Genomic DNA, 22,331 nt, shown 5'->3' on the forward strand with positions numbered 1-22,331 from the left:
ATGAAAGAGGGAGCTCTTCTTAATATTTTGACACCAAAATCATGTCGACACACCTTACCGACTACGAGTAAAGCCACCCACGCTTTAACTTGACAGACTGTACATACGCGAGGTTATTGCAACTACTCGCATTTGCCTAAACATTTAAAAAAATGTTTAGTGTTGCACAATCATTTATTCTGCATCGTGAGAGGGTCCCACGCGAATCCGTGTACAAATAGAAGTTATTAAAGTAAAAATGATTATCGTGGTATTTTATTGAATTTTATTTCCAAATAAAATAATTGCAAGCAAAGTAGTGATTCGCGCGCCGAGCGCGCGTATGAGCTTTTCTTTTGGTTGAAAATTTGTCTTTTTGGTAGATAGTTCGTCTTCTTGATTGACAATTAATCTTTGTAGTTAAAAATTCAAATGCTATTTCCTTAAAAATTCATGTATTTTGTTAACAATTCGCCTTGTTGGTCGATAGAATGATTTATTTTACTAAAAATTCAACTAAGTGCAGTTGATAATGAAGCTATTTTGTTGAAAGTTTAAAAAAATTAACGAATCCAGTTGAATATTCTTTCAATTCAGTTGAAAATTCATCTCTTTGATTAAAAATTTGACTATTTTGTTGAAAATGATTTTTTTAACTGAAAATGCAACTATTTCATTTTTGGTTTAAAATTTATATTTTTCATTTGAAATGAAACTATCAGTTGTAGGTGGACCAAATGATTTTGAGCGTGGAAGGGAATAATGTGGGGAAAGGGGTATAGATCTTTAAGAGTTAAGATTGATTTAGAATAATTCTCGATTTTTACATTCTCGTCAGAGAAGGTATTAGATTTATGTAAAATTGGTTCCCCCAGTTTTTGTCAATTGTCCACGTTTTTAGACTCCTTGAATCCGAAAAACAGATTTTTTACGATTACGTTTCACGCCTAATTAACAATTAAGTTTCTTTTGCGGATGTCAAATATAATTTAAAATACTGTTGCGTACACGTCTCGCTTGAATACATAAAATTTTGTATGCCAGATCTTGAAATTTTCTTAATTTCATTATGCACATTAATGTTACATTTATCTAAACCTTGAAGTAAAAAACGTAATAAATGAAATTCTGTAGAAAATTCAGGTCAAATTTAGATAGAAGAATTTCGATGATTTCATTCTATCTTCATCGCGAAATACCTTAAAAATGCATTTTTTACGTTTCATTAATATTTAAAAAATATTATAAGTACATTGTTGGATGAATTAAAATTTTAATAATGAGAATAATAACTGGTAAATTCCAAACAATTGTATGTTGAATAAAAAATTTCCATTCATTTATATTGAATTTATCGGAAAGTTCTTCCTTTGAAAAGAACAACTTCTGTAAATCATAATAAACGCGTTAAGAAAATTCGATAAGAACAGAAATAAATATTAAAGTACACCCCCCCCCCCCCCCCCCCCCCTATCATGGAATACTCATCCCCAGTAATCTACCGAGAGTCCTAGACTCCTAGAGACTTCCCGCCTATATTTCTACTTTTTACAACCTCAGGCATAACTATTTCAAAGGATACTTTCCCGAAAGATGAATGGGCTAGCTGCATTACCGATTAGAGTTCCAAATATTTTCTACGCCACAGGCGTAAACTTGTCAAATCTGACAAGGGGTCGTCCCACCGTGCTCCAGATACGCTAGCGACTATTTACTTGCAAAATACCGATGCGTTTTACGCCTTTGGCATATTACAAATTTAGGATGGTTTATATTTATAGAGTCCAATGCCGTTTTCGAAGACCTAGCTTTTTTAAGAGTCTTAAGAGTCCATTAACATTTAACAAACAAACAAAAATAAACGTCTATAACAAAAAACGAATAGATAATAGAAACTTTAAAATTGGTCAATTTTATTATTTATTTGTCATGAAAATTATTCCGCTCTATTACAAATCTCCAAGATTATTTATTAGAAACTGGCAACGAGACTCTCTTAATTATTTCTTAAAGTACAAAGAGTTACTATTTCATCTAAAAGTAGCTAATGCCAATTTCTTAATGAAGCTTTACATTCTTGATGTAATAATTACCATATGATTTTATTAAAAATGGTTAATGATCTAGCAGGTCAAAGTATGTCCATTCAAAAATGTGCACTAACCAATTTAAGTCCAATTGATTTAGACTTAAATTGGCATTATTAAAAGCTGACATCATTAAAACTTAAAATGACATTATTAAAAGAACGATTAAAAAATGCCATAGAAATCGGAACAATTTCACAGGTTTCGCAAAGACTTCGCATAGATTTAAAAGATTTTATAAATTCTTCTATTATTCGACAATTAAGATTTCAAAGATTTCGGGTCGATTTAAGAGACTGCATAAAGACTTCAAACATTTTAAAAAGATTTCATGAAGGTTTTATTAATATAACAAATATCACCGAATATTTCAAAAGTATTTCAAATAATTTGAGAGGACTTTTAAACAATTCACAAAAATGTCAATGATTTCCAAAAGTTTTCAAAGATTTCGCCGAGATTTCAGATAGATTTAAAAGATTTCAGATACCTTTCAAATATTGCACAATGATTTTTAGAGAATTTACTAGTATTTCACAAAGAATTAAATGATTTCCCAAAGAGTTCAAATATTTCAGAAAGATTTTAAAGATTTAACCAAAGATTTCAATAATTGCCTAATGATTTTGCAAAGATTTCGAGAGAATTCACTAAGATTTTAGAAAGATTTCACAAAATTTTCAATGATTTCCCAATGACTTTAAAGATTTCACAAAGCTTACAAATATTTCGCGAAGATTTAAAATAGATTTCAAAGATTGAACAAATAATTCCAATGACGTCCTAATGATTTTACAAATATTTCTAACATTTCGGAAAGATTTAGGATATGTTTAGAAGATTTCACAGATATTTCAATTATTTTACAAAGACTTCTATTATTTCACAAAGTTTTCAAAATTTTCAAAAATTTTAAACATTTTGAATAGATTTCAAAAAGTTATTTCGCGAAAATTTCACGAAGAATTTACAAAGGTTGCAATAATATCTCAAAGATTTTATGAAGAATTTACAAAATATTCAAATATTTCGCAAAGGTTTCGGATAAATATAAAAGAATTCGGAAAGGCTTCTATTATTCCACATAGATTCCAGATAGATTTCAAAGATTAAACAAAGCAAGAAAGAATTGAAAGGTTTCTATATCCTACGATCGGATGAGTTTTAGCAAAGATATTATTATCTTTGGTTAAGGCATTTTATTTTCGAGTAGGCATATCAAGACTTTGGACCTCCCTGGTCGATTTCTATGGGAGGCATTGGTCCCTGTGTCCCCTTGGCAAGGCTCCACCGCCTCTGATGGACATGTGAATAGGAGGGGACAAGCCTCATGCTACCTAACTTGGGCGCGGGAATTGATCATAAGTTACAAGGGGGAGTGGACCATGTTGGTTTGCAAAAGCAATAGAGGTTTAACAATCCAAGATCTAGGTAGAACAGCCCGCTCGTTATTTAAATCCGGGAAGGACATGCCTATTCTGCCGTGATTTGGAAGAACACCGTTAAGGGCATGTTAAGGGCTTTTTTTCCACAAAAATGAAAAATTTTTAAAACTGAATTTGGAGATGCTATAAAATATCATAACAGACGTCCTTGGACTCTATTTTGAGGGATAATAACAAAAAAAATGTATTGTGCAAAATACAAATTTTATGCATATGCATTATTTTGAGGTTACGTCGTTCATCATCTCTGCATTTCCGATAATCTGGAAATTATTTATGAAATAAACTTTTTAGATTGCCTGCAAACAAGGATAGTTCTGGGAGATTAGTTACTATGTTTATTTGTAAGTCCAAAGTTTTCGGCCAAAAATATTGTGTAGTTTGGAAATAACGCTCGGGTGAATTGTAACACACGTAACGTCGAAATATACACGCACGTTGCCAACAATATCAAAAATGTTTTCATAAAAAAAAACACAAAAAAAGTGTGTGGGGACGTCCGTTAGCATGTTCGCTATCATTTCCCAGATTTTGAAGGCAAAATATTTCTTATCTTAGGAAAGAAGCCGGGGGAATGTAACACTGAAAAAATCGATACTATTTCCTAATAAGCGGTATGCAAATTAATCACATTTTGCTAAATTAAAACATTTTTGAATTAACCTGCAAAAAAAGTGTGTGGGGACGTCCGTTAGCATGTTCGCTATCATTTCCCAAATTTTTAAGTCAAAATATTGATTATTCTAGAAAAAAAGCCGGGGGAACCTAAAACTGGTAAGATCGACAATTGTCTAAGTATCACATGCCCTTAACTGCAAATCGGATAAAGTCACCTGAAGCAATTAACAGTAGGCAGCTCAAGGGCCTCATCCAAAATGCAGTCAACGATGTTCTTCCAAATCAAGGCAGTGTTTATCTCCTATTCGTATGTACATATCAAATACTAAGATTTTTACATTTTTTACAATATTGACTAAGTTCTAATTGAATTTGCTTGAAATTTACGTTAATTTGACAAACTTTCTCACTCGCACACTTTTCCATGTATAGGAAGGGGACAACTGCGCACCTGCGCACTCAAATCTAAGATCTTCCTGTAATGTGCGTATCACTTACGGTAATGTTTCTATTGCTAGTTTCAGATGGCTTCCCACCGGCAGTTGGGTCTTCTTATTATTCCTTCGTGTAGCAAAGATATTTGGTACTAGCCACGGTGTGCCCACTCCCATAGAAAAGTGGTGAACGGATTATAGTAATTGCTACGTCCCCTAAGTGGCGGCACAGTGACTACTGAGTGGCGCTCGTGTGAATTTAGAATTCGAAATGAACGTGAGCAGACGATAGAAGTTCTATGCTCAAGTTCACTGTAGCTGCAAGAATTATATTTTTTTTTGCGTGATGAACTTGGATTCACAATGGATTTTCACTGATAACACAAACTACAAATGGAACCAAATCAAATCGATCAAATGCAATAAAATGTTAAAGTCTGTTGGAATCGTTCTGATAGAACGAACAATCAAACGTTAAAGTTGGTTGGAATCTTTCTATGATAGATCGATTGCAACAGACTTAAACATTTTATTGCGTTTGATCGATGATAGATTTTATTTTGTTCGATTTTTGGTTTGTTTTATTGTTTATTATTATTCATGGATTTCTTTCAGAAAGAGAAGTCAACATAACCTACAAAATAGGGCGAGAAGTGTGGGGGGGGGTCCGTTGCCGTAGACAATAGTTCTTGCTACGTCCCCTAAGTGGCGCTGACCTCACATTTTGTCACAATCTATAAGTACCCCCAAAGAGCCCCCCCAAAGTACAGTATAGTGGTCACACCGTGGCATGATCTACAAAGACTTTGGTACTAGTGTTAAATTTTTCTAAATTCCTTTTCCTTCTAAGCTGGAAGAATTTTCGAGCTTGGAAAAAAATATTCACACAAATTTTAGATGTGTAAAATTATGAAATTGTAATACATTTTGCGGATTTGCACATTTTTCAAACATAACCTATTTTCGATCGACTGTTTTGCATCTTTGTGTCTGCTATTTGATTCAAAAGTTTATTGAAAGAGTAAAGAAATAAATAATTCACTTACAGTGAATTCATGTTAATCATAAATAATAGAGATTTGGTTTATTTTAGGAAAGGATTTTAACATTTGATGGGGGTTTGAGTCTTATGAGCCAAAGTTATTTATTATGAAAGCCATCGCAAATTTTCTGAAATTTAGACGATACTGTACTCATGAAAAGGTAAGAATTTGTAATTTTGTTCAATTTGATGGCTTTTAGGCAGCTATTTAAATGGCGACTTTAAGTTTTTTCCATAAATAAAAGTGAATCATGAATGTGAAATTAATTAATTAACTTGAATCCTCTATTACTCATATAAGGTAAATTTGCTAGTCCCCGTCAATGCATGGGTTGTCAGCAGTATTTTGCATATAGTAAGTTTCTGTGTTCTTCGTTCTCAGCAAAAATGTTTTTTCCTAAACGCTATTGCCGATCACTTACACATCGAAGTGCCGATAAGGGAAGCAGCCAGATTTCTGACTTGCCGATAACCCATGCATTCACGTATTTATAACTTCGAACTTCTTATAATATTTATTCTAATAAGGTATGTTATAAGTAATAAGTAATTTGCCTTTCTAAAGGTACGCTTTATTCGATAAAATCCAATTCTTAACCTTTAAATATGTTTAATATAGTTGTTTAAAGGCATAGTTTCCCCGGCTTTTTTTCCACAAAAATGAAAATTTAAAAAAATAACACATATATGTATTAAATTTTATGCATGTGCATTATTTTGAAGTTACGTCGTTTTTCATCTCTGCCTTTCCGATAATCTGGACATTATTTATAAAATCAACTGTTTTGGTTGGCTGCAAACAAGGTTATTTCCAGCAATTAGTTACTGTGTTTATTTGTACGTCCAAAGTTTTCGGCCAAAAATATTGTGTGTTTTGGAAGTAACGCTCTAGTGAATTGCAACACACATAAACTCGAAATATACACGCACATTGTTAGCAATACCACAAATTTTTTGATAAAAAGCACAAATAAAGTGTGCGGGGATGTCCGTTAGCATGATCGCTATCATTTCCCAGATTTTGAAGGCAAAATATTTCTTATCCTAGGAAAAAAGCCGGGGGAATCTAACACTGAAAAAATCGATACTATTTTCTAAGCGCTACGCAAATTAATCACATTTTGCTAAATTAAAATTTTTTTTAATTAACCCACAAAAAGTGTGGGGACATCCGTTAGCATGTTCGCTATCATTTCCCAAATTTTTAAAACAAAATATTTATTATTCTAGAAAAAAGCCGGGGGTACCTAAACTGGTAAAGTCGACAATTTTCTAAGTATCACATGCCCTTAAGCATTTGAAATCTGAAATTCGCCGTAAGCTTCCGATAACTGGCACGCTTACCTTAGGTATTTTTTGCATAATCGGGATCAAATTTTGCGCAATAATATGTGTGTGTGTGTGTATATAATAACATATAGTAAAGCTTATTAAAGTTCATTAAAACGTATGACGGAAATTCAGTCTGAAACTTGAAACTTTTTCCCATTTCTTATTTTACATATTGTAGTACTAATATTTATTTGTAATTCTATTTCTCACTTGCAGGTTCAAAGAAAAATATTGCCAATCGTCGACTCAAAAGAATGTATTCCAGAACCAGAACTCGATGTTGAATTCTTCTGCAATCCAGCTAACCGCGATCAAATTTTTGAGAACATAAAAAGGAGAAAAAGCTGTGGAGACATAGACAAGGTTCTTTATCTTTGTCAAAAGCCTGAATTGAAACATTTACTACTAAACGAATTGAGTAGGATTCCAAATCTTACCCACCCTGCGACTTTAAATATAGGCAATCATCCAGAAATTTCAAAACTATGCGGGAGTCCTCCAGAATTTGATTTTCAACCCACCGAATTCGAAAAATTGGCTGTAAAAATGCGATTATTGAGGATGGACGCCTTAGGGCCGGTCTCTGGACACAGGAGTTATATATTTTTAGGAGACCTGGCAGATTTAGAACAAGCACTAATACATTATACCATAGAAAAATTGACAACACAAGGGTTCAAAATCGTTTCGGTACCAGACATTTTGCCCACGAAAGTTATAGAAAGATGCGGTTTAATCGTCGACGGTGATAGAACTCTTGTTTATCAATTAGCACCTCATTACGGAGATGAATTCAGTCTCTCGGGCACGGCTGAAATGGCTTTAGCTTATCAACTTATGAATTCTACACTGGAACATGATGAATTGCCGCTAAAAATGGCTGCTGTGAGCAGGTGTTACAGAGCAGAAGCTTCTAGTCTTGCAGATGAGCGAGGAATTTACAGGTACAAAAAAGTGTGATATTGTAAGAAAAAATTCTCCAAATTCGAAACGATTTCAAACAAATTTGAACATTTTTATCATTTAAGACGTTGAGCATTTTGTCAACCTTTGTGGCTCGATTCATAAATTGCATTGCATGGCTTCGAACTTTCCGCGAAAATAATGACAAAACCTAGGATCAAGTTTAGTAGATTTATACGAAATGTCATACTCAAACATCATTCATTTCCAGGTTAATAACAGGTTTCTGATGTTCAGACTCTCTCTCATCATGAGGGTATTCAGGTTTTAGCATTCCAAAATTATTGCGTTTACAAATTCAGTTTTTTGCCAAATTTTTTAAGGTTTTCAAGAAATATGTATGGTCATCAAAAATTTCACAAAATATCAAAGTATATTAGGGAACTTTCAAAACTGTTATTTGAATATAGTTTTCAATAAATCTTAAGAATCTTATATGACTTCAAAATTTTAAAGGAATTTAAACAGAAATTAAACAATTTTAACTCGGTGTTCTAGGATTTAGCGGTAGTTCAAGAGGCGTACACCAGATTTATAGAATAATTTGTTAACCGCAAATTTTAAGTTTTAATAAATTCAGTATGCTTCTCCAATTTGAATCTTGATCCAAACTTAATTCCTTAAATGATTCTAAATTGAAAAGGTTCCTGCTGTTTTATTTAAAAAGGCTTTCCAACTTGGGACACTTTGAATATACACTCAACTTCTTATTCTGGACCGGCACCGGGTCCCGGTATATGCCCAACAAAGCGCAATGTAAATAACTTCTGATACGGCACTGACTATCCGAGCGTAATGGCCGTCAAGGAGCGTTCGGGGGGAGACAAGCAGTGAAGCCGGTCGAAAATCGGGAGTTGAGTGTATTAGGACATATTTTCCCAATTCGATACGCTTCGAAGTTAGTGGGATTTTCAATTTGCAATTTAAAAAACATTCCAGAACAATAAATATTTTTAAAAATTAAAATTTTAAAAATCATGGTGTCTGCGTTTTTGGTAAATATAGAATGTTTTTAAATTGTATACTTTTTTAATTATTCTTAATTCTTGAGTGTGAAAGTATAATTAGGAAATTTGTCACAATTGCAGAAGAAAATTCTAAACACTAATCAAATAAATAAGTTTGGAAATGAAAAATTCCAGGGTGCATCAGTTTACAAAAGTGGAAATGTTTGTCTGTTCGGAACAGGACAAATCCGACGAGATCTTCGCTTATATACAAAATATTCAAGAGAATTTATTCACTAGTTTAGGTTTACACTTCAAAGTACTCAATATGCCTCCATGCGAATTGGGTGCTCCGGCATTTAGGTAAAATTTTATGTTCTCTTTAATCATTTTGTAATAATATTTTTAATTGATATAGTGGAAAATATTTTACCTTGCAGAAAAACAGATATGGAAGGATGGCTGCCTGGACGAAATATATTTGGCGAACTGTCAAGTTGCAGCAACTGCACAGATTTCCAGTCTCGTAGACTCAATATAAAGTACAAAACGAAAGATGGGAATTCGGTTTATGTTCACACATTAAATGGAACGGCTTGCGCGGTACCACGAATGCTAATTGCGATTTGCGAAACACATCAGCTGAAAAATGGAACAATTGCCATTCCCAATAACTTACAGCCTTTTATGAACGGCAAAACGGTAATAAGGCAGCAAGCTGTTCCTGACATGAGAACGTACAAATATAAACCAAAAGTAATGTAAATAAATCACAATTAGATTTGAGAAATAAGAAAACCTTAAAATATCAAACACCACCTGACAGTATATTTTTTATAAACTAATACAATTATCATACAAAGTAAGATCGGGTTCCGAAAATTGTACGTACACAGGGATAAAATTCCTTCATGATCTTTTTTAATTTTTGTTTTGTTATTCTGTATATATTTTGTAGTGGAGTTATAAAAATTGTAACACAAAATATGTTTTCTCAAAGGAATATGATCCAGAAACATTTCAAATTGACAATTCATCTCTCCTAATAATATAAGATTTTTGCCAATTGATTACAAAATTCGAGGATATCTATTCTGCTCTTTCCCTTTCCTCAAATTTTTATCATTTTGTAAGTTACAGCTTTGCTCGAGAATTCCTTGGACAGAATACTGAAGTATTGAGTTCTGGAAATGTTGTTTGAATATATCTGAAAATGAAAAGAGTAGATTTCAACTTCTTTACTCTGATGAGCAGATTCTTGAAAAAACGATTAATTAAGGAACCAACAATACATACTGCTATAATTTAGTCTTCATCTTCTCCAGATTCTGATTCCTCTTCTGCGTTTTGGAGCCACTCGACAAATTTTTTCATCTGGTCTAAAAACAGCATTTTGCCCTTGACAGAATGTCCCTCCTTGTACCACTTTAAAATCACTTCTTCCGAAATTACGTCGGCTAGAAGAAATAAGTTAAAATTATTAAATGATTAAAATAAATAAAATGCACATTCCCTACAGCTAAGAAACATACTTTTGTAGAAGAGTAAGACTATCTTCTGGAAGACTTTCATAAAGTTCATGTTTTCGTAACAGAATTCCTGAACTTTAAGAATGAGCGCGAGTTCAGATCTGGCAGTGGTTGTGAAAGCACCGAATAGCGCAGTGTAAATTTTTAAATGTTTCAACGCTTGTTCAGCGACTAATTCTTCTTTCTTGTTCCATTCCGCCTGACCCATAACTACAGTCCAAATCTGGAAAAATTGAATTTCATATTGATATTTAATTTAAAATAAGAAGACAGAACAAAGTCCTCTATTTGAGACGTCTACGTCCAAAATAGGGTTAAAAAATAATTTTCAACCGAGTTTTAAAGCGATTAACTTTTATTTTTTTTCATTCTGTAAAAAATATATATTTTTTAATTTGACTTTATTGTCATCAAAATGAACTAGTAAAAAAATCATGATACATGAGATATCAAAACTGTAGTAAAATTGGTTCAAATTTCAAGTGTTTCCAGTTCTGATCCCCCTATATATCTTCAATTTTTTGAAGTTCGTTTTGATACCAAGAATGCCCCCAGGTGCCCACATTTTTTTACATTCTCATTTTAATGAGAAGGTATTGGCTTTACGTGAAAATTGAGTTTCGCGTATTTGATCAAATCTCAACGTTTACGGACTGTCGACACGGTAACTATTGGACGAAATTCGTAAAGCAGTCATTTTTGACCAACCTATATAAAATTCCATTTTTTAGCAAAACTATACGATATGAAAATCGTTTATTTTAAAAAGATGAACAAGTTTTTCTACGATAATTTTTTGATAAGTCCTATATTTTTCGTTTTAGTCACTCGAGACACTCCGTGTGTCGGACGAATGAAGCACCAACTTTTCTGTAAGCACATTTCGGTGGTTAGTTTACCTCACGCCTGGGTCATCAGCACTCTTAAAATGGGAGAGCAGACTTTTCAAACATGGCACGCGGTAATCTACATGGCTTTCTACGTGAACTATAGAAAGTAGGGGTTCTATACGTGTAATACACTAATTTAAGTTACGTAATTTACATTTAATAAACATTAAGAACTCGAAATTACATGTAAATTTGGAACCCTGCATTTAACACAGCAGTCTTAGATGTGATAAGTACCGCGGCTGTCAACATGTATGTCCGTGTATATAAAGAAATAAGAACATCAACTGAATAAGGACCATTTGCCACCTTTCAGTATCACACTTAATATTATATTTCAGTAGCATACTAAGCGTATGATAATAATCCAGTCTGAAACACTTTGTTATCAACAAAGACTTATTTCTATAATTCAATAATTGTTTTAAGCTCCACAAAACAATCGTAAAAATACTTATATATACAAACTAAAATGCATCTTTAGAGTTCGACCTACTCTTTCTAGTTCTCATTTTTGGCATGAGATGGTGTAAGTGTCGACCACCAATCACTATTTCTAGTTTATAATTATTTTAACACTGATGCATCAGAGGCATTGACATCATCGCGAGTGTTTTTGAAAACTTTATTTACCTTACATATTATGTTAAATAATTTGCAGGTTTTAATCTAAGAAGAAATATGTTCCAAAAATAAAAATGTCCGGTTTTAAAAAGAAGAATATTAACCTTATCAAGGAGACATAAAGTACTTAGAAATAGTAACTTTTTTATTTAAAGCCTGTATGTAGCGTTCCTATGAAATATTTTTATCAACATTTTAACTAGAACCAGTAACAAATTCCTCTAAAAAAATATGGAAAGATACTATTCTTAGCATTTCAAGATTGATTTCTCGATAACGTCCCCTTCGAAGTTGAAATTAAGATTGATATTGAAAATTCTTATTCAGAATATTTTAGGTAATGAATATGAAAATCCAAACCAGAAATTTATTTTTAATGCACCAAGATAGGTTTTTCAGTATGATTTCCTTCACAAAAAACATCCTGGTAGCAATATGGAACTTTCTCTCTGAAATATTTTCCTTGCCGTATACAGAAAAGAATACATTGTACAACAAAATCTGTTAAAATTACGTAAGATTCGTAAAATCATAAAGTGAATAAGTGTAAATTTACATATTTCGGTAAATTAAAGTCTATGTTGAAGATTCTCACACATCGCATTGATTTCTTAAAGGCTTTAAAAAGGGTCAAATGAGCGGTTTTCAAAACCATACGAAGTTATGCGTATTTTAATATTGTGCTTTGTTTAAACAAAACAAAATTTCTTTAAGGCCATGTGACGAGCGGGTCACGTGACCAGATTCCTACCTTATCGCCATTTTTTTTATTTCCCTACTTATTATCACACGCAACGCCACATCGAGTTGAAAATAATGGATACTAAACAAGAAGCACTAAAAATGATGGGTCTGGTCCTAAATTTGTGTAATTACGAAAAAAGTTTTTTGTTGTAAATATTTTATGTTGCTTTTTTCATAATTATTAAAATTTAGGACCAGACACAACTTTCTCAGTGCTTGTTCTTTATTATCCCAAATTTTTAACTAGATGTGGCGCTTCGTGTGAAAATAAGTTGGGAAATAAGAAAGTGAGGGTAAGGTAGGAATCTAGTCACGTGATTTTGAAATCCACTGAAAAAAAATTAATCTCAAAGAACCCACACTTATATTTTTTCCAATTTTTTTTTGTTGAATATGTGCTTTCATATTGAAAGTATCTTACGAGTTTGATGCGGACTAAATAACTTGTGGTAAACAGACATTTTTTTCATACAATGGAATTTTCCAATTTCTTTCACTCAAACAAGCGACAGATCCGAACAAATATGGAGATAAGAATTTACATGTCTAAAAAAGTTTTATGAAAATTACCTCTTGCTTTTTTATATCTATTTACCATTAGAAGAGATTTTTTTAAATATTGGGAAAAATAAAAAGGTGGGGGTTTACAGAAAATATTTATTTCATAATCTCAAGCTTTGATGAAAGAAAGAAAAAAGATATTATGCAAAACACCACCTTCTTTATTCTTCCCAATATTTTTGAAAAGTTTCTGCTAATAGAAGATAGACACCCTATCAGCTTTATGCGAGTTAAAGTATTTGTAAAGTCTGGAGACTTTTTCCCTAAAAATAAAATTTTGGAACTTTTTAGGCGTGAATATTTTATCTTAAAATTTGTTTGGATCTATTCTTTGTGTGCGAGAAAAATAAGAAAACTTAAAATATATCTTCCTTATGAATGTACAAATTCAACAAAAAATTAGCAAAAAATGTAAATGCGGATTTTTTGAAAAAATGGACCTTCAGAAAAACCGCCAACATTTTGTTAACTTTTAACCATTTATATGTTTTTGAAGAAAAAAGTTGGAGTTTTCTAAAAAACAAAGCACAAAATTTAAATACGCATAGCTTCGTAGAAATATTTTTTAATGCAAATCGGAAAAATACGCATCGCCTAATGTCCTCTAAAAAAAACATATTTCGTCCGAGAGAGATTCTTCGACTTTAAGTGTACAACCTGCCTAATTTGAGATGGATTCGGTCCATGCTGAAAGTATTTTTCTCAACGGATTCTTAATCGATAAGAAAAATCCGTTAAGAATCACCCAGAGTGATTTGAAGGAGAAAAAAAGTCGAGAAATCTCGGGCAGTGTATCTCTCGATTTCCATTTTTCGATTCTTACTCAATTACCTTTTGAATACCAAGCTGCGTCACTTTACAAATGTTTCTGAGAACATTTCGATGGGTTCAACGAAGAATAGGCTATCTTTTCGTTCCCGTTATAAATTAGGCTAACTTCATTAAGCTAAGTTTTCAGGAGGAATAAATAGCGTATTATTTTTCGAAAAATTCCAACGAATTCAAAACTCCAGCATTTTGTATTACAGTTTCTAATGTAATTTAGACTCCTATAACTTTCAAACCAAAAAATGTAGAAAGATTTATATTTATTTTAACACTTCTACGTGTTTACTAAATTTCATACAAAATGAAGTTAGCCTAATGCTTCACGATAACGAAAAGGTAGCGTATTCTTCGTAGAATCCATCGATTTGAAACAATACTTTTTTAATAAAAGATTTTGAAATTACGTATTCGATTTCGAAGGCTTTGAAAGATTTATCTTCAAGAAGTGGAGTGTGCTACAATTCGAAAGATAAGACGGAAATAAGGAATATATGAATTTAAAGTATTCTAAATAAATGGTTGTCTATTAACCGTCAGTACGAGTTTTCGGCATATACTTCGAAGCTTGAAATAGCGATGTTATTTTACTCAAACAGCGAAGAATTTTCAAAATATTTTTAAATATAAATTAAAAAAATATTTGGAATAGTGCCTGTGATATAGATAATATAACTTACCAAACCAATGACTTCATGTTCTGGAATAACACATCTCAGAGCCATGTCCTTGAGATCAATGACAATATCTTTTATAGCTCGGTTGTCGGCCAAGTTGTCCAGAAGAAGTTGTTGCAGATCACGTTTTGCTTCCTGGCTAGCTTGGGCCTTGTGCAATTTGACTATGTCTGCCAAATCGACAGCCTCAAATACAGATCGAAAGTATTCCTCGGATCTCTTATTCAGTGGTACGAATTCCATTAACCTAATCCATCAAAAATTATTATTAGTATATTATATATGCGTGTGTGTGTGTGTGTATGTATGTGTATAACGTGCCTTCCTTCGATCCCTCCGCGTTTTAAGGCTGTCATAAGACTGGGAAGTCCTTTTTCTTGTTTCCACGTAACAAACACCTCGAGTAAGAAATCTAAAGCTAGATTATCTTTAACAAGGTGTTCGTTAATAAGAACAGAGAGCACAGTTGGTGGTACGGAACCATTTGAGATCCACAAGGCCGTCATCCTAGCAAGCTTGATTCTTTCTTTCGGAGTGAAACCTTTCATGAATACCAACACCTTCTTCATTTCTTCATCGAACATTTTCTCCAAATATTTATACCGCCGCATGAGCTTAATAAATACCTGACAAAAAGTATTATGGTATAAAAAAACAGTACATATTATTACTTTAACACAGGTATGCCTTATTAAAAAATTTTAATTCTTCGAGCCCGTTCGAAACATTTAATAATCAATATTAAATTTTCTTGTATGATATAAAACAGAAAGGAAAAAGGACATTTTCATGGATATTTAAGTACTTTTAAATGTACATAGAAGTGCGCATGAATACAAGAGATTCAGAACTCTAAATTTTAATCAAAAGACCTGTACAATTTAAAATTTGAACGATTCTAAATTTAAAAAATTGACTGCCGCAGCATTTAAGAAGGAAAAAGACTTAAGAATCCAACAACTTCAACTTGGAAGCTTTCGAAGTAGGCTTTTGTTTTATGATTTTAGTTTCAACTATTTGATACTAAACTTAGGTATTTGTGTCAACAATTTATTTAGTATCCAAATTGACAGAAGAAAATGATCGACAATCGATATTTAGAAACTTATATTAGTATATAGAATTTAACATCGGCAATCTTTAAAAAGGAAACTACTTAACATTGAAACTTAAGATTATAAGTCAAATAAATAAGAAGAGCAAAATGTTCAAAATAAGTACATTTTTTAATTTTCAGATATTCGTAATTGTAACATTTTATATTACGAGCAGTAAAAGATCGTGTATAAAAAATGTTGAGGATGTTCACTAGTTATTAATAAACAAACTAAACATTTAATTTACGTATGAACTTTAAATGGGAAAACTGAATAAGAAGTACGATTTTTTTCTAAAGCAAAATAAATAATTGAGTATTAATTAACTATTATTAAATAAATAATCAAAGATTTATTTTTTCTAAATCGCACTTGATTTCTCTTTTAAAAATTGGATATAATTAGCCTATTATCCTCTATTTTTATAAACTATTTTAAAGATGATAGAATTTTCAGTTTGGATAACTAGTGAAATTATTAGGCCCTATCAGCTCTCGCTTTCAATATATTCAAACTCAAAACTGTCAAAATGAAACCTTTTATACTTTTTATATTCTCATCACAATGAGAAGGTAATTTAGCCTTGTGTATAAACTGGCTATCGTGGATTCTACTAAGCTCAAACGTTTCGAGACCCCTGAATCCGAAAAATAGTTTTGAAATACTAATCGGATTTGATTGAGCTTTGGCACATGTTTTTAGAAATCATGAAGAAAGATCGAGTTTGTTATAATTTTTGAGATGACTCTATTTGACTATTTCTTGAAACATGTAACCGTCTGTTTTAGTTTCACTCTAAAGTATAACGTATTTCGAACATAAAACAGCGTGATCCGGAGCAACATATAAAAATATTGAAACCTTAGATAAAATATATTTTTGTATGTATAACTGTGCATGAACAAAAACTATATATACAAACGTATCAAATGTTAAAAGGTAGCATCCCGAATAAATGCCGAATAAATTGGGGCATCCTAACTGGAACATTTATACACTAATTTTCGTTTTAATCATAAGAAATAACGCTGAAAACAAAAAATTTGAAATTTAGGAAAAACGACATGTTATAATAAAATGTTTAATGACACAATTTTTCGCCCAGGAAAGATAAAAAAATTAGCTTTTGTTCATATTTTGCCTTTTAATCGAGAAAATGGTTATTAAAAATAACCAATTTTTTATGGAAAAATTACATGATACAAGAAAATGTTTAACGGAAAAATATTTCGTCTAGAACAAAAGTCGCGGACCAAGATACACAAATTAATATAACATAAATTTAACACTGCAGAGCAACATAATTTTGAAAATGTCGCGTTTTGGACATGCTTTAATCGAGTGCGAAGCACGAGACGCTTGGTGAGAATATATTCGTTAAATCCAGGGGCGGTCAACGCAATGAGAAGTAGGAGGCAATAGATACCCAAAGTTAGCGCCGCGTACTGTCAACCAGATCATATGTGCATGTGTCAGTGCACGTATATGTATATACATAGTTCTTTCATGTGTTTTTGTTTCATTATAATTAAAGGTAAATGAAAGACTGAAAGCAAAATTTGAAGAATATGAGACAAAAGACAGATAAGCAACATTTTTTAATGCATTTTAACTCATATTTCCATAATTTTGCGCTAATTCTTTCGCATGGCAATATACAAATGAAAATTTGCAATCACAAGTTTTTCAGGTTGTCAGTCTCACGTGACAGTTTTCAAATTCCAGGGCCAGTCGACCGTCAACGCTTTCTATTTCAAAAGTCAACCTTCCCTTGCCCCATTCACCCGCTGTCGATAGCAGCGCGCGTACAATTGGTCTGCGAACTAAATATAATCATAATAGTACGCGGCCGTCTACTTCCCATTGCGTTGACCGCCCCTGGTTAAATCTGAAAGTTTGCACAAAAGCAGGAGTATGTGCTTCAGAATGGCCTGTCATACCCCTGAACAAAAGAGAATTCATAATCAACAAATTACGTAGCCAATTAGGTATTTTCACTTCAATCAACAGCTAACTTTACTTCGTAGATTGCTGGGGGGAAAACAAGGGACCAAATGTATGGGATTCAGTTCATTTTTGTCCTATTTTGCTAATATCTTCGTAAAAGCTAATTTTTTCTATATAAGTGTAGTTGAAAAATAGTTTTTATATTTTAATTACTATGCAATGACATAACAAAATTATAATAATTATCATTAATTACAAAGATATTACAGAAATAAAGTCTTGTTCCATGCATTTGATCCATTGTTTTCCCCCTGAGCTTTTAACAAAGTGAAGTTAGCTGATGGTTGAAGTGAAAATGCCTAATTATTTGATCCCTAATTTTAAAAGGCACATGCAAAAATGTAGGGGAAGTAGAAAGACCGAGCGCGAACCACGGGGTACATACTCGAGGGCGAGAGCCGAAGGATTTGCAAGTGCAGCGCGCGATGATAATGCGCCCGGGCAGCGGACCGCTTTTAAAGTAGATTGCCTTTCAAATAAAATGTGACAGATTCATTTGGAAAGCGCATCTGAATTCTGCGTGAAAAAAATCGAGCAATAACACTATTAAAACATTAATTTCAGTCAAAGGGTAGTATTTTAAACCCTCGGAAAATAAAGGGTGAAATTGCAATTTATTTGTTATAAATGTACCAAGAGCATAAGCTTAGGAAGAAAAATTTTCCCGCTTTTAAAAGAAATTTATGGCACATTTAAGTTACAATATCTCGAAAATGAGAGCTGATAGAACAGTTTTGTAAAGTATTCAGCTTGTTAAATTCCTAGATACACCTATTCAGGATTTTTCCCGCCTCCCCAATTTGAAATTGGTTTGCCTATATAAATATACTTATATAATAGTTGCAAGTTTAAATAATTAGGGTAAACAGGGTTATTGTCGACACATTAGGCAAAAGTTTTTAGAAAAAGGAGAATATTAATTTATATGCTTCTTGTTTGGTAACGAATACAAATTCATCTGAAAGAGAAGATTTTTTTCGTTTCCAGCCAGTACCCAGCATTATGATTAGTCTTTCCCAAACTATTGTTAAGCTTATTTTTATATAATTTATGCAAATTTAGTGAACAACACCATATTTACTGTGAACGACACCCTACATTTAGTGAACGACACCGGTATTGGTTTTGATTTTTAACGAATTTAGAAAGTTATTTGTAAGAAATATTATGTAATTTAGTTGCTATAGACAATAAAGAACATCATTTGGTATAAATATGGGTGTTTTCAAAAGAAAAGACGAACTTTTTCTTGGGAAGAAATACCTTCGATATTATGTGGTTATGTTCATTTGATTAGTTCATGAATTTGTCAAATTCATGCTGGGGTGCTGGTAATTGATTTTTGAGGTTCGGAAATCCAAAATCAATTAAAAAGATATTGAACATTACAAATTCTTAAAAGGCAATGTTCTAGGAATGAAGAAAGCAAATATTAATCATAACAACATGGATATCAATAAAAAAATGCGTATAATTCCCTAAAAACTTCCCTCTTTTGGATGTCGTTCACTGAGATACCTATGTCGTTCACTGGTTTTAAAGGTACGATAAAAATATTTCAAATACGTTAAATCTACTCTAATTTGAAACTAATATTCATTTGATTATATTTCTAGACATAATCATCTAACTTCTGAAAGTACTACAAAATAAGAAATACTTTTTATTTTAACTTACAGAGGACTTTAAAATTAACGACATGGCTAATTTTTATAGTGCCGACATGTCCTTCTGTAGTTGGTACCAATAATGTTATTTAATGAATATAAATTCAGTAATTTTGTGCTGAATAAATATTGAAATACAAATTACATGGATAATAGAATATTTATGCATTTACAAGTATCTTTTTTATATCTCTGGAATTTTATTAAAAGCATTTGTATCGCAGTGTCGTTCATTAGAAAGGTGTCGGCAATACCCCTGTTTACCCTACTAGTAAAAACTTGAAGTGCATATCATTCATATTAGTAGAAAATTATTATATTATCATCCCTTGCTTTATATTTTCAAGTATTCATAATTTTTAAATTTTTAACTCAAATTTTTTTAAATAATTTAAACTTTGATTTATTCCAAATGAAATAAAGTAGATATTTCCAGTATTCAAATTTTCAAAATATAAAAGTTATAACTAATTCATTTCTAATTAGAAGCATTAAATAATACAAACATCTGACAATAAAGTATACAGAATTGCAGAAGCTTCGACATTTGGTGTTTTAAAAATTAACAATTTAATTCTTAAATAGCCTCGAAAATGCGTGCATTTTCAAATTAAAAACTGCAGAGCAAAACAGAAATTTCACTTTTCTGTCGTTCTCGGGACTTTAAGGTAACAACCTAAAATAGCACTTCTATTCATTTAGAATAAAAATGAAATTCGCTTTTTTGTGCGTAATTGTATGAGACACTAAATTCAAGATGCATTCCAATCTACAGGGGTTGCTTATGAATATTTTTTAGAGTTCTTTTAACTGAGACCAAACAATAGAATTTGTGTTTTTTTTCATTGTTTTCCTATTTGCATACTATAATAATCTGAATAGATTGGTTCAAAATCAACCACAAATACTTGTTTTTATTAAACAGCCCACAGCAGATAAAATATTAAAATTCACTCCATGAATTTCTAAAATTCAGATTTGAAAGTATCGAGGTCATTTTAATATTGCTTATGATGAAAATGACTATTGTTTTTTTAAATCTTTCAGAAATTTTATCAAGTTAAAATCAGCGACTAAAGTGTTTTTTGTTATTCCACTAATTGTTCCGTAACATTAAATTTCAGAGTAAGATAAAAGCCTTGAGATTAACTGGATTAACAGCTTGCTTTTATTTACTTGTAATTGAAAAAATGAATTCGTAGTAGCGATAGACATAATAATCTGTAAAGCTGGGAAATATTTACGATTTAAATATATTCCGAAATAGATAAATAGTAAGAAAATGTATTTAAAAAAACATTTTAGTGGCATCTATATAAAGATTTGCAAAGAAAAATCCACCTAACTGAAGAAAGACAATCCTTTGTGTTGGTCACATTTCAACTATATAATTATCATATTCTCTGAATCTGCTTTTTTTTAATGTACTGATTTTTGGACATTAAAAAGACTATTTTTTCAAAATATCTATTAAAATAATTAAACAAGTGGAACAAATAGGTTTGACTTTTTTCATGAAAAATATTACGGGTACATTTAGTTCACGAAACTATGTCTTGAAGTGGTGTGCCCTTAAAAAGAAATATAATACTTCGTATAGAAAATTATTAATATCAAATCAAAAATTAAATGACCATTTAATTCTTTTTTTTTTTTTTTTGTAAACTGCCCCCGAATTAAGGTACTCGAATAACTCTGGTGTTTTATGAATAAAGAAATGGTTGTATAAATAATAATATTGTAAAAATATTTATCACCTGTTCGAAATTCCGCATGGATTCCATGTCTTCTGCTTGTTCAAAGACACATGCTGTCGTCTTAACTGGTTTATCCCCATCTTGAGCTATGGAACCACCAGGTACCAAGAGGCCACCAGCTATTAAAATATCAAACAAAGCCTCTCCGTACCGACGATAGTCCAATTTGGAACCAGCCGTGTCCAGATATTTGGATATCGCTTCTAGGTCGTTACCAGCCTTATCGAGACCAAGCAAAACCGCGTCTCGAAATCCAGTGGGATCATATTTTTCCTTTTCATCTGTCAAAGCCAAAGATGACGCGTTAAATTTCGCTTAGCGACAAGGACGCTTGCACTCCCATAACCTCATTTAGTAATTTTACATACCTCTTTTTCTGGTCTTTATACGTTGACCTGACAGTACTGGCTTTTCTATTTTTTGACTCATACAACACCCTTCTGGAATTCCAAATAAAGAATACAAATAAAAAAAAAGAATTTGTGCCAAATGTCAATTTCAAATCAGACTCCAAGACGCGAGCAGACTAGATTTATTCAAGACTTCTTGACAGCAATAACCGGAAACTAAATTGTAAATTATTTTCATGCACCTGATGTTAAGATTCAACTAGAAATAGAATTTCAAAGCGTATGGAGCACGTTTGGAGCAAAATGTTCAGCCAGTAAGTCAAGCGAAAAGAGAAGCTCTGAAATATGAAATACTGAGTAAACAAAACACTACGGAAATCTCGCCTCGTGGTAAGAAAATAAAGGAAGATTTCATATTTTGGACAACCTTGGCACACGAAAAATGTTGGACGACTTTAGTATAAGACACGTAATTGGAGCGGAATCCTTCTCTGAGGTTAAGGTCGTCTTTCATACCATGCACGATGGCTGATGCCTCTAGATTTAGTTATCAAGTATCACACAAAAGCAGCATCAAAAGGTTATCATTAAAGTAAAAAATGCATTCCAAACAACTTACTTAAATCACGTATTATTGTACAACCACTCCCTCCCTAACGTATATGTAAGTGATGCAAAGTGTTCAAGGAGGACACTGTGGCTGTGGGCACACTTGGGATCAGCGAAACGAAGAAATAAAAATGGAAGAGGAAACGG

General features: G+C 32.1%; 2 protein-coding genes across 7 annotated transcripts; one reads left to right on the top strand and one right to left on the bottom strand.

Annotated features, from left to right (window-relative positions):
- The first annotated feature begins 5,251 nt into the window (after positions 1 to 5,251).
- LOC117183148 (serine--tRNA ligase, mitochondrial) lies at positions 5,252 to 9,693 on the top strand. Of its 4 annotated transcripts, none has more exons than XM_033376359.1 (5): positions 5,252 to 5,372; positions 5,657 to 5,766; positions 7,154 to 7,881; positions 9,043 to 9,210; positions 9,288 to 9,693. In XM_033376359.1, the coding sequence occupies exons 2-5, from the start codon at positions 5,713 to 5,715 to the stop codon at positions 9,610 to 9,612; spliced, it is 1,275 nt and encodes a 424-aa protein (XP_033232250.1). In that variant the 5' UTR covers positions 5,252 to 5,372; positions 5,657 to 5,712; the 3' UTR covers positions 9,613 to 9,693. The 4 variants fall into 4 exon arrangements, with proteins under 4 accessions (XP_033232250.1, XP_033232252.1, XP_033232249.1 ...); XM_033376361.1 differs by having other exon boundaries at positions 9,148 to 9,210; XM_033376358.1 differs by lacking the exon at positions 5,252 to 5,372 and adding an exon at positions 5,392 to 5,584 and having other exon boundaries at positions 5,639 to 5,766; positions 9,288 to 9,612.
- LOC117183149 (protein krasavietz) lies at positions 9,656 to 22,331 on the bottom strand. 3 transcript variants are annotated; one of them, XM_033376363.1, is made up of 10 exons: positions 22,195 to 22,315; positions 22,003 to 22,112; positions 21,818 to 21,913; positions 21,594 to 21,665; positions 21,226 to 21,506; positions 15,019 to 15,323; positions 14,701 to 14,944; positions 10,380 to 10,599; positions 10,144 to 10,304; positions 9,656 to 10,054 (listed from the first exon to the last, which is right to left on the bottom strand). In XM_033376363.1, exons 4-9 carry the CDS (start codon positions 21,652 to 21,654, stop codon positions 10,153 to 10,155), a joined length of 1,263 nt encoding a protein of 420 aa, XP_033232254.1. In that variant the 5' UTR covers positions 21,655 to 21,665; positions 21,818 to 21,913; positions 22,003 to 22,112; positions 22,195 to 22,315; the 3' UTR covers positions 9,656 to 10,054; positions 10,144 to 10,152. The 3 variants fall into 3 exon arrangements, with proteins under 3 accessions (XP_033232254.1, XP_033232255.1, XP_033232253.1); XM_033376364.1 differs by lacking the exon at positions 21,818 to 21,913; XM_033376362.1 differs by lacking the exons at positions 21,818 to 21,913; positions 22,003 to 22,112 and having other exon boundaries at positions 22,195 to 22,331.

This window comes from Belonocnema kinseyi, chromosome 2, assembly GCF_010883055.1.
Source record: "Belonocnema kinseyi isolate 2016_QV_RU_SX_M_011 chromosome 2, B_treatae_v1, whole genome shotgun sequence".
Lineage (NCBI taxonomy): Eukaryota > Metazoa > Arthropoda > Insecta > Hymenoptera > Cynipidae > Belonocnema > Belonocnema kinseyi.

Coding starts and splice junctions, on each gene's coding strand:
- LOC117183148 (XM_033376359.1), top strand. CDS start 5,713: ATGAAAGCCATCGCAAATTTTCTGAAATTTAGACGATACTGTACTCAT. Junction 5,767..7,153: donor GATACTGTACTCATGAAAAG/GTAAGAATTTGT, acceptor TCTCACTTGCAG/GTTCAAAGAAAAATATTGCC. Junction 7,882..9,042: donor GATGAGCGAGGAATTTACAG/GTACAAAAAAGT, acceptor GAAAAATTCCAG/GGTGCATCAGTTTACAAAAG.
- LOC117183149 (XM_033376362.1), bottom strand. CDS start 21,654: ATGAGTCAAAAAATAGAAAAGCCAGTACTGTCAGGTCAACGTATAAAG. Junction 15,324..21,225: donor CCATGCGGAATTTCGAACAG/GTGATAAATATT, acceptor ACTTTTTGTCAG/GTATTTATTAAGCTCATGCG. Junction 10,600..14,700: donor AACATGAAGTCATTGGTTTG/GTAAGTTATATT, acceptor CAATTTTTCCAG/ATTTGGACTGTAGTTATGGG.